Source organism: Vigna unguiculata, chromosome 3 (genome assembly GCF_004118075.2).
Source record: "Vigna unguiculata cultivar IT97K-499-35 chromosome 3, ASM411807v1, whole genome shotgun sequence".
In the NCBI taxonomy this organism is placed as follows: domain Eukaryota; kingdom Viridiplantae; phylum Streptophyta; class Magnoliopsida; order Fabales; family Fabaceae; genus Vigna; species Vigna unguiculata.
The window spans coordinates 45,269,925-45,289,045 of record NC_040281.1 but is presented as its reverse complement, the minus strand read 5'-3'; the positions used below and the strand labels follow the sequence as shown (position 1 = coordinate 45,289,045).

Below are 19,121 nucleotides of genomic sequence, written 5' to 3'. Positions count from 1 at the left end.
TGCAAACACCCAAAGAAAACCGATACCAACTCGTTTATAAATTGAGCTCTCAATCCCGTAAACACCAAGATGAAACTAATACCTACTCGTTTACAAACCGAGTTTGTTAATCAGCAAACTTAAATAAAATAAGAACCTGCTTACAGACCAAGTTCTCCACCCTGCAAACACCAACATGAGACCAATACCAACTCGTTTACAAACCGAGTTTGTTAATCAGCAAACTTAAATAAAATAAGAACCTGCTTACAGACCAAGCTCTCCACCTTGCAAACACCAAAACGAAACCCCTACCAACTCGTTTACAAATTGAGCTCTCAATCCCGTAAACACCAAGATGAAACTAATACCTACTCGTTTACAAACCGAGTTTGTTAATCAGCAAACTTAAATAAAATAAGAACCTGCTTACAGACCAAGTTCTCCACCCTGCAAACACCAACATGAGACTAATACCAACTCGTTTATAAACCGAGTTTGTTAATCAGCAAACTTAAATCAAATAAGAACCTGCTTACAGACCAAGTCCTCCACCCTGCAAACACCAACATGAGACTACTACCAACTCATTTATAAACTGAGCTCTCATTCCTGCTTACAAACCAACCTCTTCACCCTGCAAACACCAGAACGAAACCACTACCAACTCGTTTATAAACCGAGCTCTCATTCCTGCTTACAAACCAACCTCTTCACCCTGCAAACACCAGAACGAAACCACTACCAACTCGTTTATAAACCGAGCTCTCATTCCTGCTTATAAACCAAACTCTTCACCCTGCAAACACCAGAACGAAACCACTACCAACTCGTTTATAAACTGAGCTCTCATTCCTGCTTACAAACCAACCTCTTCACCCTGTAAACACCAGAACGAAACTTCTTTTAACCTCGAGTGTATAAACTCGAAATTTTACATCGAGTGTATAAACTCGGAATTTTACATCGAGTGTATGAACTCGGAATTTTACATCGAGTGTATGAACTCGGAATTTTACATCGAGTGTATGAACTCAGAATTTTACATCGAGTATATAAACTCGGAATTTTACATCGAGTGTATAAACTCGGAAGTTTACATCGAGTGTATAAACTCGGAATTTTACATCGAGTGTATAAACTCGGAATTTTACATCGAGTGTATAAACTCGGAAGTTTACATCGAGTGTATAAACTCGGAAGTTTACATCGAGTGTATAAACTCGGAAGTTTACATCGAGTGTATAAACTCGGAAGTTTACATCGAGTGTATAAACTCGGAAGTTTACATCGAGTGTATAAACTCGGAATTTTACATCGAGTGTATAAACTCGAAATTTTACATCGAGTGTATAAACTCGGAATTTTACATCAAGTGTATAAACTCGGAAGTTTACATCGAGTGTATAAACTCGGAAGTTTACATCGAGTGTATAAACTCATAATTTTACATCGAGTGTATAAACTCAGAATTTTACATCGAGTGTATAAACTCAGAATTTTACATCGAGTGTATAAACTCGGAATTTTACATCGAGTGTATAAACTCGGAAGTTTACATCGAGTGTATAAACTCGGAATTTTACATCGAGTGTATAAACTCGGAAGTTTACATCGAGTGTATAAACTCGGAAGTTTACATCGAGTGTATAAACTCGGAAGTTTACATCGAGTGTATAAACTCGGAATTTTACATCGAGTGTATAAACTCGGAATTTTACATCGAGTGTATAAACTCGGAATAAAACAGGTGAAACAACAATATTGTAGTATTAGAAATCAAAACATAAATGTTCTTATAAAAAGCAAAACAACTTAAACAAACTTCAACTAAAATAAAAACGTAAATTAGCCGCATTCCATGTTCGCGGAATTTCCTTCCCCTCTAAGGTCTCCAATTTATAAGCTCCTTCTCCCAACACTTGTCTAACACGATAGGGCCCAGTCCACTTCGGGGCCAATTTGCTATCCATCTGAATTAATTGCGCTTTCCTCAATACCAGATCTTGTTCTTGGAACTTCCGAGGTACCACCTTAGTCTTGTACCTTCGCTCTAACCTTCTCTTCATTGCCTCATTAGAAATCTGAGCCAAATCCCGAACCTCATCTATAACGTCAAGGTTTGCCCGCAAACCAACCTCAGAAATCTCCTCATCAAACAACCTCGCTCTCCCAGTGTTTTCCATGACCTCAATTGGAACCATTGCATCAGTACCATATACCAGAGAAAAGGGAGTCTCTCGGGTAGTCGTCTGAGGAGTAGTATGATAAGCCCACAGCACCCGAGGTATCTCATTTGGCCATTCCCCCTTTGTCGCCGCCAATCTCCGCTTCAATCCCCTTAATATCACCCTATTAGCTGCTTCCGCCTGCCCATTTATCTGAGGATGCTCTACCGACGAGAAGACCTGTTTAATCCCTATTTCCGCGCACAACTGCTTCACCTGCGAGCATGCAAACTGAGTCCCATTGTCTGAAATAATCCGACGTGGTACCCCAAATCGACATATTATATTCTTCCAAATAAACTCTCGGATTCACCCACCCGAGATGATAGCAACCGGCTCAGCTTCAATCCACTTCGTAAAATATTCTACAGCCACGATCAAAAACTTGAATTGCCTCACCGCCTTGGGAAACGGACCTAAGATGTCTATTCCCCAAGTGTGAAAAGGCCAAGGTGTACTAATAGAGTGCAGTATCTCTGGCGGAGCACGACTCCAATCGGCATGTTTCTGACATGATTCACATTTCCTGATGTACTCTATACAATCACTTTTCATAGTAGGCCAGAAGAACCCTCCTCGGATTGTTCGCAGCATCAATGCTCTTCCCCCTACATGACTCCCACAAATTCCCTCATGGAGCTCGGCCATAAGCCGATCTGCTTCCTTCCTTCCCACGCAAATCAACAAAGGTCTGGAATACCCATATCTAAATAAGTGACCATCTATCAGTGTATATCTGCTTGAGTTTTTCTTTATCTTCTGTGATTCGTTGGAATCCTTAGGTAATTTACCATCCGCAAGATAACTCTTAAAAGGTGCCATCCAAGATTCTTCGGTTGCCAAAATCTCCAGCACTTGATGTTTTTCCTGCGCGTCAATCCGAGGAGCTATTAATGTTTCCCTTATCACTGATTTATGTTGCCCCGGTTTCGAACAACTAGCCAACTTGGATAACAAATCAGCTCGGGAATTCTGCTCTCTCGGAACATGCACGAATTCAAAGAGAACGAAGTTCTTCGCAATAGCTTGAACAACTCCCAAATACTTAGCCAATTGCGGATCGCGAGCTTGAAATTCTCCATTTACCTGACCTGCCACCAATGCAGAGTCACTTTTAACCAACAATCTGGTGATCCCCATCTCTTTAGCTAGAAGCATACCAGCTATCAAAGCCTCATACTCCGCTTGATTATTACTAGCTTTGAAAGCAAACCTCAGGGATTGTTCAATTAGTACCCCTTCCGGCCCTTCCAAAACGATACCAGCGCCACTACCCCTTAAATTAGAAGCTCCATCCACTGACAATATCCACATTATCTCCCCTACACCCTGATTCTCCACAGGCGGCTCAGACAATTCCACCACAAAATCAGCTAAGAACTGGGCCTTGATTGGCCCTCGTGACTCATACTGTAGTCCATACTCTGACAGCTCTATCGCCCATTTAACCAACCTGCCTGATATATCAGGTTTTTGCAAGATGTACCTAATGGGAAGATCCGTCATCACTTTGACACCATGATTCTGAAAATAATGTCTCAGACGCCGAGCTGAAACAACCACTGCCAATGCGGCTTTCTCTATAGTGGGATACCTCACCTCGGCACCATAGAGCACTTTGCTCACAAAATACACTGGTTTCTGGTCCCCATCACTCTCTCTGACTAAAACCGAGCTAACAGCATGTTCGGTTACCGATATGTATAAGGACAACTCAGCACCTTTTTCCGGCTTACACAACACCGGCGGTTTGCTCATATATTCTTTCAATTTTTGGAATGCCTCCTCACACCGATCAGTCCATTGAAATCGCTCATTCTTCTTCAAACATTGAAAGTAAGGAAAACCCCGATCCCCACTTTTGGCAAGAAAACGAGACAAGGCCGCCATTCTCCCCGTCAGCCTTTGTACCTCCTTTACGTTACTAGGACTCCTCATATTTATAATAGCTGCACATTTATCAGGATTGGCTTCTATCCCCCTCTCGGTGAGTAGAAAACCCAGAAACTTTCCAGCTTTAACCCCAAAAGCACACTTCTCGGGATTGAGCTTAAGTCTGTACTTGCTAATAGTAACAAATAATTCCTCCAAATCCTCCTCATGCTTCCTCTCTTCCACCGAGGTGACCACCATGTCGTCCACATACGCATGAACATTTCTTCCCAACATAGGCGCTAAGATCCGATCCATCAGTCTCTGATAAGTAGCTCCCGCATTTTTTAACCCAAACGGCATTACTCGATAACAATAATTCGTTGTTCCTCCCATAAACGCCGTCTTATCTTCATCTGACCAGTGCATCTTGATTTGATTATAGCCCGAATAAGCATCTAAAAAACTTAGCAAAGCACAGCCCGATGCGCTATCAACTAGTGCATCTATATTAGGCAAAGGATACGAATCCTTTGGGCAGGCATTGTTCAAATCCGTGAAATCCACACACATCCTCCATCTCCCATTGGACTTCTTCACCATCACTACATTTGCTAACCAGGTCGGATATTGTATCTCTCGGATATGAGCCGCTTCTAATAATTTATGTATCTCCTCAGTAGCTGCCTGAGCTCGGTCTCCGCTCAACCGCCTACGCTTCTGAACTTTAGGCTTAGCCAATGGGTTAATATTAAGCTTGTGGCATAGAAAGTCGGGATCAATCCCCGACATATCAGTCACACTCCAAGCGAATGAAGAAAGATTCCTCTTCAGCACTTGGATGAGCTGTTGTTCTTGCTCCTGACTCAGATCACCCCCAATTCTCAACTTCTTCCCATCTATAAGTACCTCCTTCACCTCTCCCACAGGCTGAGGCCTTCTCTCAGAGTGCACCAATCTTGGATCTAACTCAGGATCCAATACTACTCCAGCTGTGCTCACTGAGTATGCTACTTTTCTCCTTAACCTCAGACTGTCCTCGTAACATTTACGAGCGGTCTCCTAGTTTACAGCTAAAGTGAGTACTTTCCCCTCCTCCGAGGGAAATTTCATCTTTAAGTGTATTGTTGATATCACAGCCCTTAACTTATTGAGAGAAGGCCTTCCCAACAGCAAATTGTATGATGAAGGGGTATTAACTACTATGTAGCGTATAAATACGGTCTTTGCATCTTCCTTGTCTTTGAAAGTTGTTCTGAGATCAACATATCCTTTAACCTCCACTTGATCTCCAGAAAAACCGACAAGCACTCCATCAAATGGTTTCAATTGATCTATCGGTATTTGTAAGCCTACGAAAGTACTCCAAAACATCACGTCAGCAGAACTCCCCTGATCAATCAGCACCCTGTGGACATTCTTTCCCATCATAATCACCGAGACCACTATGGGATCATCTTCATGTGGGATTACCCCTTTCAAATCATCATTTGAAAATGTTATGTCGGGAGCTTGCCTTGGCTTGTCCATCGTGGCTGTGGTTATGACACTCCTTACATATCGTTTCCTGGCCGAGCTGGTCGAGCCTCCTCCCGCAAAACCTCCTGCTATTGTATTGAAATCCCCCAAAATGGGTGTCTCATGTATATCGGGAGCCATGCGGATCTCAGGTGATTTCTCATCAGCACCCGACTTCATGAATTTTGCCAGGAGTCCCCGGTTTGCCAAAACAGAAAGTTGATAACGTAAACCATAACAGTAGTTGGTGTCATGGCCTCTGGTTTGGTGAAACTCACACCAAGCATCCAATCTATTACCGAGTGTTCTCCCCGCGACGTCAGGATAGCGCAAATGTCTAGTTACCTCCACATCCTCCAAGACTTGGGCCATCGGCACCTTGAGATTCGGTATTCTTTGCCCTTGCGGACAATCGGTCCTCCGTTGTGCCACATAAGGGACAAAACGCCGATCTGTTTTCATTTTGGGAGGCGTCCTTTCTCTTCGATAAGGTCTCATATCTCTTTCACTCCTGGAATGAGTCACCGGTTTTTTGTCTCCTAACTTTTTGTGGCGCATGGCTTCCTCAGTCTCTATCTCCACAGCCGCCCTTTGTCTTATCTCTGTAAGGCTTTTCGGCGGATATCGGTACAGGGACTCACCGAACGAGCTGGCTCGAAGTCCTTTCATAAAGGTTTTTACCAGCAAACCCTCGTTAGGGTCTATCAGCCTCATGCTGATATTGGTGAATCGATTAAGAAATTGCTTTAACGTCTCTTCGGCGGTTTGCCTTATATCGAACATGTCTGCCATCTCCACTGGTTTGGCTCTATTTGCTGAGAATCTCTCCAGGAAAAGACGCTTGAAGTCATGGAAGGAGCTGATGGACGAATTAGGTATAGTGTTAAACCACTTTAGGGCAATTTCTGTCAGTGTGCCCACAAACATTTTGCAACGTACGGCATCATTGCCACCTGATATCATCATCCGAGCCTGGAAAGCTTTTAGATGCAATTCTGGATCGGAATTCCCTGTGAAAGGCGTGATTTTGGGAATTACGAAATTCTGTGGGATCGGCTCGCTCATGATCGCATCTACCAAAGGATTGGTATCGCTCACGTCGGAATTAAGCCGAGATGGATAACGGAAACCAGGCCTGGCAGACTCCAATCTGCTTTGCATATCTTCGTTTGCCTTCCGCAACTGTTCTTGCTGTCGCAGTGCTTCTTCCAAACGCTGATGCGTTTCCTCTGCATCTTTCCGCAATCTCTCTCTTTCTCCCAAAGCTTCTTCCCTTAACACCTGTAAGTCTTCTTCTGCTTTCTTGCGAGTTTCCTCTCTCTCCTTTTCAAGCTGAGCCTGATCAGTCTCCGCCTTCATCCTAATCTCCTCATTCTGCCTTTGTAGCTCCAGTATGCTTTGCATTATTTGTTGTCTGGTAGGCCCTTCACGGGGTGCTCCTCTGCCTCTGTTCATCTTCCGATTCGTATCCCCCGCTTTTTTCTATTACTGTTTTTTATCTTGATGGGGTAAGGATCGAGTTTTACCGTACCCCACGGTGGGCGCCAATGTATGGTTCAGAAAAATACGGGATAATTCCTCACCAAAACAAAAAGAAAGTTTTATGACTTGCTTAGGCCAAAAAAACTCTGTCCCTTGACCATGGGAGTAATACTCTTATTTATATTATAATCAGTTACAAAATATTGATCTCCAAGATTTAGCAAATAATAACTAAAAAGCCCCACTTATCTACTTCTAAGATATTTCATAAAAATAACCACTTTTCTTCAGAAACGGCATTATCTTCTATCTTCTACACCTAAAAAATATAATAACCACTCTACTAACAAAAGATATCACTAAATATAAAACTGATCGATGCCTCCCCCCTCGCCATCATACCGAGACGAAATACCGAGATGCCAGCCTCTCATGCCCTCGGTTTGACTCCAACTCCTCCTAATACCATATCCACTCTCGGCACCATACCGAGGCAACATCTCCTCCTCCTCCTCTCTATCTTAAACTGACTTCCTCTGGTCCAGGACAATATATATATATATATATATATATATATATATATATATATATATATATATATATATATATATATATATAATTCTACATAATAATAACAATAATAATGATACCTAATTTTTTAAAATAATAAAATATAGATTTTGTTTTGTTCAAAATAATGTTTTAATTATTATTGTGAACAAAATATTTTAAGAAATATAAATAATATGCTTAAGTAATTATAAGTAACTATCTTTATGATGGATATTGTCATGCAGTAACACATTCCCTGTACGAATAGAATCATGAGCTAAAAAATATAATTTCTCATATATCAATCTTTTCTAATGATCTTTTCGATGTTTTTCAAGTAAATATCGGTGACGACCCCCGATTAGTTTTTTTTCTTTCTTTTACGTGAAGAGTTAATTATTTTTTTTCTTTCTTTTATGTGAACAGATTAAGTCATTGGTGTTGATGGTAAAACAGTCCTAAGTTGTACGGATGAACTTAGTGGTCACGAGAGAATGTGAAAACTGTAGATGGTACGTAGTAACAATGTTGGAGAGGACAAAGGTCATTTAACTTTGTGCAACAAAATAACACACATCTTTCGTATTCAAAACCATGACCCCTCACACATAATGTTTACAATAGTGTCTAAATGGGACAAGATCACAAAGCAACTCATAGTAATCTCGTACATATCCTAAATGGTGTTAAGTAGTCTCCAAACATGCTTTGATGCACCATACAAGAAATGAACACCACAAACAAAACTCGTCCGAACTACTAATGTCTATGAGATATAAACATCACAAACAATGGATTTTTGCAAAAGAATGAAAAAAATATTTTTGTGGGAGAACCAATTACTACACAGTTACTCCTTCCAATTTGGACCTCAATCTTTTCTCCTTTCATTATTCATATTTTTTTAATAGATATAATATCTCTATTAAAAACAATTCACATGAATTATTTTTCACTTAAAAAATGTGAAAAATGTCCTATTATATTATATTATATTCAAACAGTACATTATTTTATATTTACACTTTATTATGATATAAAATAATAGTTATCAATAAAAAATTGATTATTTTATTATACTTTCTAATTAAAATTTAATTAATTTTAAAAAATGATTACTTCAATAATTGATAATCTATAATAGTATTTTAATTTAAAAATAATTTCAATTACTTATTTAAATAAATGCGTAAAGATGAAAAACTATTATAATAATAATAAACAAATTATTGGTATTCTATAAATAAATAAAAAAATTTTAAAAGAACATTGGAAGATAGAAAGAATGTTGAAATTCTTTTACGACGTACACCCTCTTTATATTGTGGAAACAATAAAAAATTGTTCTCAATGGTCAAAATCAGATTCCCACATTATAATCGGAACTTAATAATTTTCTTTTTAATCTCTTCTTTTCTTATTTTTAATTTAAGACACATTAATTTTTCTTCCCAATAATCACAACTTCTATTCTGAAACTTTCTAAATCGTGTTCTTTTCCTTCTTCCTCGTGCAACCCAACTTCACTTTTTTTCCTAGTCTTCCATCTCCTCTCCCTTCTGTGAACCTAAGTGTTCCTGTCTCCATTTTTCCTTCCCATAAACCTCCCAAGAGTGACGAGAATGAAGTCTACAAGAGCCACGCCACACTAGAACAACTCTGCGTCAGAACCACAATGAATCTATTGACGAGGAGATGGGCAAAACGTGATTTTGTTATCTGGTATTTATTTCGTTGGGGATTTTGTAATTTCATAAGTTCATTTTAATATGTCTGCATTTTTTACGCGTTCATATGTTATTTCTAATAATTAATGTATTGTTTTTCTTCAGGTTAGAAAATATAATATATGAAGTTTTGTTTTTAAGAAAATTTTCTTGTGGTATTTGTGTCAAACACCTTTCAACTTTTATTGAAGATTTTTTAAATTTCATATTCAATCAAGTTTAATTGGTTATAAACATCATGGTAAAGTGATGAATGATATAGTCCTCTATAGTATAAACTTTTGTTGTATATCTATTGTTCTGACTTTAGAGAATTAAACCGCGTCATATGCTTTTGTAAAGTACAAGGGATTTGCATTTGTAAAGAGAAAGAAGTGACATTGCACTGAGGTTTCTCCAACGATGTTATAATATAATCATGATCATCCTTACGCGAACTTTTCCATCATCTTCTCCAACGTTAGTTGCAACAAGTGCTGCTGCAGCGATGGCATAACCACGACGGGCTTTCATTCTGTTGGAGTGGTCCAAAATCTAAGAGAAAAACTCTGCAAACCAAAATGAAAAGGACCAAGAGGAAAGGCCAAAGCAGTGTAGGGGACAAGGAAAGAACATTTCGAAATGTCAATACATGAACCACCCATGTCCCCAAACAAGCGGGCTTAAAATCAAAATTACACTTCCCATTTTCGTCCTTTATTTGGACCATAATACAAACACTGGTGGTGGGGAGCACCATATTTTATTCCTATGTCAATGTCTTAATTCTAAAAAAAAATAATAACACAAAACCTATTCCCATGTCTTTCTAGTTAGTTTGTCCAAACACACTAAAATACATGTTGGAAATCAATTAGACATGCACATTCTATATTCCACAAAAGTGTACATGATAAGAAAACACAACTTTGTTCCTAATTATCCACTACTTCGCCCTACAAATTCTGAGTGTAACAATCTTGACCTATCTCTCTTCTTTTCTCTCACTTGCTCGGGATCAGAAGATAATTATTAAGTGCATGGACTTTTGTCATAGTTGGGGCACTCGGAGCCAAAAAACTATCATTCTCGTTCACGATTCCAAGCTTGTCACGCCATTTGCGACTTGCAAACGAAGGAAGCTAGGTAGCTTGACCCAACAGAAAGAAGGTTCCAAGACAACACGCAACCCAATAACATCCTCATGAAGCCGCTAATTCCGATCATAGGTTTTATCCAACACTACCAACCTATATAATAAGGTGGTCTAATTTGTTATATATGACCAATAGACTAGGCAATAAAAAGTTACTTCATATTTTCTTAATATATTTTCATTAAGAACTATACAATAGTATTATTCTATTAGTTGTTCCAAAACTTTTTGTTTTTAGTTGTGTTTTTGTAGATGAAAGAGAGAGATGAGGTGTGTTGAAAGACATTGTAACGTGGCTCCAGATGGTGTGTCGCCGTCAAAACAGATGTAACCCGTAGGCACTGAGTCAGTGGCTAATCGTGGTGTGGACCTTCTCCGAAGAGGAAAAAGATGAGGTGAAAATGACACCTTCTTTGTTGCAGACATCTAAGCAAACACTACAACATCATTGGAAATTGAAAAATGCGGAGAGTGAAGTGAGCCAGCGTCAAAAAACTTGAGGGTCGGTTTGTGGATCCCACGAAATGGGTTATGGCCGAAGAAAAAGAAGTGCGCAAGGGCCCTCCCTCAAAGCATCAATAGTGGCATTGGATTCCGCACTTTGTCGCCACTCAAAATGCTTCAACTTTTCATTTTCACTTCTTCGATAAACTACCATACATGCAATTTGTTCTTTTAAGGTTCAAGCTTTTCAAATTTACAAAATTAAATTACTGGATAGACTATGCACATCTAAGAATAAAAAGTTTAAAACTTTTAAAGAAGATTATTTCTAAGACGTATTTTAAATAATTTTGTTAGTTTGGAGTAACCACATATATTTATATGTTAGTGAATCAATACAAATCCAGTCAGTAATTTCTATATCAGTGTGTAGAACTTTAAAAGAGATTTTAAACCATATGTTATTTTCTAACTAACAGAATTTTGGTAACTTTGATGATGCCACACAGTCACTATCATGCTCAGAATTTCAGTGATGTATATCTATGACTAGAAACAAGAGAGAAACAATAATATTAATGCTTATTATTAAAATGCTACATTTATTTTTTAGGATTCTTTTTATAATTTTTTTTTTATAAAATTGACAAGAAATAAGTTTCTTATAGTTTATCCTACATATGTAGGTAACTTTTTTAGACATATATAGTTTACTTTAGAGTGAGAAAATTTGAAAATTTTTCCTAATATATATATAACAAAAAAAAATCTTAAAATATTAACTTGATGAACAACAAGTTTAAACATGTAATTAAAGAATTTTAAATTTACAAGTAATTTCTTATAAAAATCACCCAACCAATCTTTTCTGTGAAATTACATTTATAAGTCTTCTTCAGCAATTTTGTTTGAAAAAAGAAAATGTCAACAAAACTCTTTTTATATATTTTTTTAATGTATACTAGTAAAATTATATTTAATATGCGCAAGTTTGTCTACTTTTTTTTTTTACTATATCAAGAGTTTTGTTAAGTTACAAAAATAATTTTGATCTATTGAAAAAAATATATTAATAAATTATAAAATAGTTGTTATAAAAAGTAATTATAAAATTAAATAATTTTTGTTCTGAATGATTTTTATTGTCATATTATTTTTGAAATTCAAAAAAAATAATATATAAATTATTTACTTCATTTATAAATATTAATGCTTAAAAATAAAGTATGAAATTAATACTTTAAATAAATAAATAATATCTTGATCAAATCTTTTAATTTATAATAATTATATACTTATTAATTTAAGTAAATAATTGATAAAACTATAACAGAATATAAAGATACTTTAAATAAATTTATACATATCTCAATCAGTTATTCTATTTGATTCATAAAAATGATATTACATAGTTCAATATTTATATCTATCTATCTATCTATATATATATATATATATATATATATATATATATATATATATAAGAGTTTTTTTTTACAATTTTTATTAATTTTATCCTTCAAGTTATCAATTTTTAAAATTGATTTTTTTAATTTAATCCTTTTTTTAATTTGACTTTTTTTATTATTAAATAAATAATCTAAAAAATAAATAAAAGTTATCTACACTTGAATTATAAAATTATCTATATTAAATTTTATAATTATAATTTTATTATTTTTTATTTTTATAAAAAATTGAATACGTATATAATATATATATTTCACTAATATTAATAATTAAAATGTATATAATCATAGATTATTTAATCACCAAATACCTTATGTTATTGTTTCCTCATAAAGTTACATAAATGTTACCTAAAACATGATGTAAAATTATGATAATACAACTATTATATAATATTACATATAAAATTTGTAAAGCTTCATTGAGATGCAACACTTATCTTATTTTTAAACAAAAGTTTAAATAAATTATACAAATGCTTATTTAATAATTTAATAGTAAAGTATAACTAATATTTGTATATTAATTAATAGGTGGAATAAAATAGTTTTGATATACATTTAATCTTTATATATAACAACTATCTAGCATCATATACATCTCAAAAAACTTATGTACAAACAATAAATCCATGAGAGAATAAACAGGTAATGAGTCACTCGTCAAAGCATAAACCAAAATAAAATTTTAACTCAAAACTATTTCAAACCTTTACAATCTTTTTCGAGAAGTATTAGATCACGATTTGTCAATATTATATCAAAATTTTAATTTAAGGTAACTTTACATTCACCACCAAAAATCAAAACAAAGTTATAAGGAAATTAAAGAATAAAATATCTATTATCACTTACTTTCATACGATCGTTATCTCTCATCACCATTCCCATTTTCATTGAATTGATATGCTGAGATGATGAAGGTGGTGGGAAGAAGATACAACATATTCTGAGTATTGCATTAAAGTAGTTGATTTTTAGCTTCAATCACTCTTTCTATTATTTCTAACTTATATTTTCTTTGTTTGTGAACCTAGTTTCATTTCTATCTTTTATGTCTTTGCAATGATTGGTTTAATATTTGAATTGAATTTTACTTTTGAAAGCATTAACATCATAGAATTTCATCATTGATATGGAGATGAAATCAATATTTTCCCTACATATCTAAAATTGATGAAATCTCAAATCAACCCATAGATAAAGGAAATGTTATTAGCATCATTTTAAGTAGCAAATAAAGGAGCATTGAAAAAGTAACACTCAACACTGTTTTTTCTCATCTACAACGAAGTGCGTTCGATGACAATTTTTTATGCGCTCAGCGCCAACGTGCACATAAGTTCATTTGAGGAAAAACATTCACCGAGGCCGTTGAACTTAACATAGTAGAAACACACTTCATCACCCCATATATCAATTTGCAACCATTGCTCTACACACAATCAAGTAATAACAAGGAAAAGGTATAACACCCCTTAATTGGAATTCCTAAAACAAGAGTTAACCATAATTTTCTTTGTTTACTTTTTTGTATCTTTCCGGTCGTTCCCGTCGTGTGACACTAATTTCCAAATAATTCAAATTACAAAGAAAAACATAAAAGAGTTTCCAAAATTATAAAAAATCAAATCAACAATTTCTCAAAAGGTTTTCGTTAAGAACTACGTGATCTTTGATTTTTCATTATGAATGAAAATACGTAGGAACGAGATACATCTTTGTCGGACACAAAAATAGAAAAGAATATATATATATATATATATATATATATATATATATATATATATATATATATATATATATATATATATATATATATATATATATCCTTCATACTGTATTTTCTTCTCATTTCATAGGGAAAATAAACATTTAGAAAAATCACATCAGTTTGCATATTAAATTAAAGGTTAGGAAGGATGTTGTGGGATTGTAACAACTTTCGTACGCGTAACTAACTCTCGGATCTAAAATCTGGTTTTCGCAAACCTTGTTTTATTTTTGTGGTTTTTTCACAGTTTTTCAGAATAAACAATGGTAGTGACTCTAAGTTGTTCTTTTTTCATAATTTTATTTTTGTTTCGACATCCCGTCGCAATTTCAGTTGCGACAAGTGGTCAGACTGAATGTATAGAGCCACTTTACAAGTGCAATGTCAAATGTTTTAGGAATCGAGTGTGGAAAGCACAACTAACCATGAATATATAGTCAGAGTGGGGAATGATAACGACGAGCGTGGGATTGCCCAATAATAATTAGTTGACATAATATTTTTCACCCTTCAACTTTTATTTTAAATAAAAATAAGATATTCATATAAGAAAAATAATTTTATCTAGTTTTTTTTATACATAATCTCACAAAATTATAATTCAGTTTAATTTGAATAGTTCTTTGTAGCAACGGAACTTCTAATGACGGACATGTGTGCTATATCAATCCCCTTTCGAACAGGAACTAACATGGAACAAACACGACAATGCAACCTATCTTCCATTATACTCTGCCATCGAAAACCAAAAGAAACAATAGAAATTTTGTTGAGTAGCACATGTTCTTGCATATCAGCACCAGACCTTTGTTGCTCAACTTAGCTAGCTTCAACACTCTTGCATAAACTCTATGCCTACCAAACCCTCCACCTCCTTTACATCCCCTACCACGATCTCCAATTATATCTCACTCTACATTTTCTGATCTTGACCTCTTGTCTGGCACCACACACATATGCCTCTCAGTTGGGTGACTCTTCGCCACAGTCAATCCCATGTTACTCGTTAACATTCCACCCTCCAACCACTTCCCGATTTTTGAAAAATTCAACACTACACCCGTAAAGTTGCTAAATACAACCCGTCTAACCACCAGACCACATACCCTAGGGATTCCACCTTTGATGTTTAGTCGAAAAACACCCAAAATCATCCACAACCACGATAAAACACAAGGGTATCTCACAAAAAAACCACACTCACCACTCCTAAAAGCACCCCAATCAGTCCAACTGTTTTGCTCATCAAAACTACCCACACTCACTTGTTGCAACCTAAATCGCAACTGGAAGACTAACTTGAAAAAAAATAAAAGTATTTTAAAATAAAATACTTTTTTTCTGAGTCATAATTTATTATAGAAAATTATGAAAAAGCCATAATTATAAAGCATGGTATATAAAATCTGGATTTTGAATATGAGAGTCTTTTATGTTGTAGGGAGAACAATAGCACCTACAACGTCCGCCTGAAGGTACCTTTAACTAAATATAAAAAAATGATGTGTATTTCAAAGTGTTTAAATTTTCTTGAGAAAAAGAAGAAGAAAAAGGAATATGTACGAGCCGATGTGTGCAACAACCTCCCTTAGCTAGTGTAGTGCAATCAAATGCTAAGCTTATGGTGGAGGTGACTAGGGCTTCAAGCTTCCAGCAAGTTCATGCAATGGTTGCGAGCTAACAGCTTCGCGAAAAATTGGTGAGGAACGAACGAAGAAGGCGACATCATAAAGCTCCAACCATAGATGTTGATGATGGAAGAAGTTCACTAGTATTTAAAATGGTTGTGCATTGGTGCTGAGAACGAAGAGGAAGATGAACCCCGCTGTAAATGGTTGTAGCGACCCAGGTAGAGACGAAACATGTAGTTGTGGGGTTGAAGCCTGTCGAAATTTCAAAAGAACACGTATATTTGGATTGAAATATGGATTTAAGGGAGCAAAAATAAGTGAATTTTTTGAGGGGGAAAAAGAGGTAAAAATGAAGTTGTTTGGATTAAGAGAAACATAATGAGAAATGAAGAGAAATTTTATTAAAGTTTGTAAATTATTCGATGGATTGATAAATATTGTTTTTTTAATAAAATTAATTAATTAAATATATTCTTAAAATTAATTTTTATTAATATATTATAAGTATTTATTATACTAGGATAAAGAATAAATATTTTATTACATTTTATCTTTTATTATATTATGTTATTTTCATAAAATTATATATATATTTGCTAAAGTCTTCATTTTGATCTCAAGAGTTACTTTGATGCGGACTTTTGAAATTTTTAGAGTCATATAATTACAATATGAAATATTTTGAGTCATACAATTATTGTGAGTGTTGAAAATTTGTACGAGTTATAAAATTATGAGATATATAATAGATAAAATGGATCTCTCTCTCTATCTCTCTCTCTTCACCTTCGTTGCATTTTACAAAATGGTCAATCAACAATCACATGTGATACCTTCGTTGCATTTTACAAAATGGTCAATCAACAATCACATGTGAACGAATAAAAAAAATTTTTCACACGATTATACATTATTTTTTTCTAAAAATAAAGTCACAATTATTGATCAGAGAATTTTTCCTTTCTAAATGCGGATTTATGTGGGACAAAGACTTAAATGAGTGTGGACTTAATCGAATGTTTATTGTACATTATACGTGTCTGTCCTTCTTGCGTATCTTCAGATGGATGAGAAGAAAGTTTTCTAAAAAAATTGTATCGTTTTCGTGTTGAATAGTGTTGTTGATTTTTTATCTTCTTTTACAAATTTGTGCTCATGTGAAATCTCTGTAGCTCCAAACAATCACAACATTAATATTTTGTAGGTTGCTTTAATGATAAATGAATCTACCATTGACTTTATAATGGGAATAGATGTCAAAATAGGTTCCAACTCGTGAGTCAACACAACTCACCTCATAATGGGTTCGAGCCGGGTTGGGTTGAGAAAAATCCATTTTTTAAAAAAATGAGTTGAACTAAATCCGACTCACTTAACTCACGGATTAAATGGGTTCAAGTCGGGTTGAAGGTGGATTGACCCACTTAACCCACCAATATTTTTTTATTATTATTATTTTTTTGTAATTATTTACTAATTTTAATTATATAGGTTCACAATTTCATATTTTAAAATGTTAGAATATTGCTCAATAATAATTAAATAGTTTGAATGTTTAATTAATTTGTTTGTCAAGTTATATACGTTGATACTTTAATTTTTAACTATTATCTTTATAATAATATTTCTAGAATTAGGTTTACACTTTGATTCCACTATTTTAAAAAAATTAAAAAATTAATTAAGTCAATTCACCTTCATTGTAATCCAATAAATATGTAAAATAAATTAAAAAAAATATTCATAAATAAATCAATTCAGTAACTTACCAATTCATAGTATGTCTAACTGGATTACAAAATTTTAACTCATTAAAAAGTAAATCGGATTAAGCCGACATTTTTTAACTCAATATACAGTAAGTCAACTTATATGAGTAGGATTGACTCATTTTAATAAACTTATGAGAAAGTAATTTAATTCTCGGAGAGAATTAAATAGAATCTTACAACTATTTCTATTATAAGAAAAACATAGTATGTTGCGTGCGTTTGAAAGTTCTCAACTTCAGTAAATTGTTTTTCTTTTCGAAAAATGCTTTGGTGGATTTTTGGATGAAGTAAAATTACTATTTTTTATTTACCCCATTATTTATATATATATATATATATATATATATATATATATATATATATATATATATATATATATATATTCGTTTTCTGGCCCACATGATCGTTTTTCTATCACATTATGATGGTTTTCTATGGGCTTATCATCGTTTGTTTCTCTTGGGCTTTTCAGTATCAACACAAACCTTTTCAAACTACAACAAACGGTTTTTTTATACAAAAATAAGTCATTTTGACCCGTTTATTATAAAAATAATCAATTTACTAATTAATTAATTAATGACATAATATGATCAATTTATTAATGATTTAATTTCTCTTTATTTATTTTTAATTTTTATATAATTTTTAAAGTTTTATATATTTTTTTAAAAATAAATCTTTAATAATTTGATTAAAAACATTTTAAATAAAATTTTATTAAAATTTGGATATTTTAAAAAATATTTTAAATTTTATTATTAAATTTTATAATAAAATTTGATTAAAAATATTTAAAAAAATGTTAAAATTTTGATATTTTAAAACTTAATATTTTAGATTTTATTATTACATTTTATTATAAAATTTACAATAATAAAATTTGATTAAAAATATTTTAAATAAAATATATAAAAATTTTGATATTTTAAAATTTATATTTTAAATTTTATTGTTTCATTTTATTATAAAATTTACAATAATAAATTTTATTTTAAATAATTTTAATCAAATTATTTAAAATTTATTTTAAGAAAAATATGTAAAACTTTAAAATTATTATAAAAGTTAAAAAAATATATAGAAAAATCAAATGATTAGTCAAATCAACGATACAATTAATTAGTAAACTGTCTTTTAAACCCGTCTTTTAATAAATGAATCAAAAAGACCTAACTTTTTTAAAAAATAGTTAAGTTATTAGTAAACTAATCCTACCGTATAATTAATCAGTAAACATACTCATTTTTACAATAAATGGTCAAAGTCACCCATTTTTATAAAAGAACCCACAACAAAAACATACTTTATATTTTGTAAAAAGGAAAACAAGTTGGTGTAAATAAAAACTGGGTTGAATAATAAAATCCCCTTCACTTTTTTCTGGTCTGGGCCTCATTTTGTCTCAAGCCCGGTGGACAACTTGTTGGTAGGTTGTGGGCTTTTGCTTCCTGGACCCGTGATTTCTTCCTGTTCTTTCTATTTTTTTCAAAATGACCCCTTTTCTTATCTATTTTGTAACAACCATGACAATGGAG

At 33.6% G+C, this 19,121-nt stretch overlaps 1 protein-coding gene across 1 annotated transcript; it reads right to left on the bottom strand.

Moving 5' to 3' along the window:
* Window positions 1–1,805: 1,805 nt before the first annotated feature.
* On the bottom strand, window positions 1,806–7,052 carry LOC114175482. The gene is made up of 3 exons (XM_028060238.1): window positions 5,166–7,052; window positions 2,541–5,117; window positions 1,806–2,423 (listed from the first exon to the last, which is right to left on the bottom strand). The coding sequence occupies exons 1-3, from the start codon at window positions 7,050–7,052 to the stop codon at window positions 1,806–1,808; spliced, it is 5,082 nt and encodes a 1,693-aa protein (XP_027916039.1).
* Between the last annotated feature and the right edge of the window lie 12,069 nt (window positions 7,053–19,121).

What these genes read in the sequence shown, in the direction of transcription:
- LOC114175482 (XM_028060238.1), bottom strand. Translation starts at nt 7,052, where the DNA reads ATGAACAGAGGCAGAGGAGCACCCCGTGAAGGGCCTACCAGACAACAA. An exon ending in TTCCCTCGGAGGAGGGGAAA is followed by an intron (nt 5,118 to 5,165) that starts GTACTCACTTTA and finishes AAATGTTACGAG; the next exon opens with GACAGTCTGAGGTTAAGGAG. An exon ending in AGTGGATTGAAGCTGAGCCG is followed by an intron (nt 2,424 to 2,540) that starts GTTGCTATCATC and finishes GCATGCTCGCAG; the next exon opens with GTGAAGCAGTTGTGCGCGGA.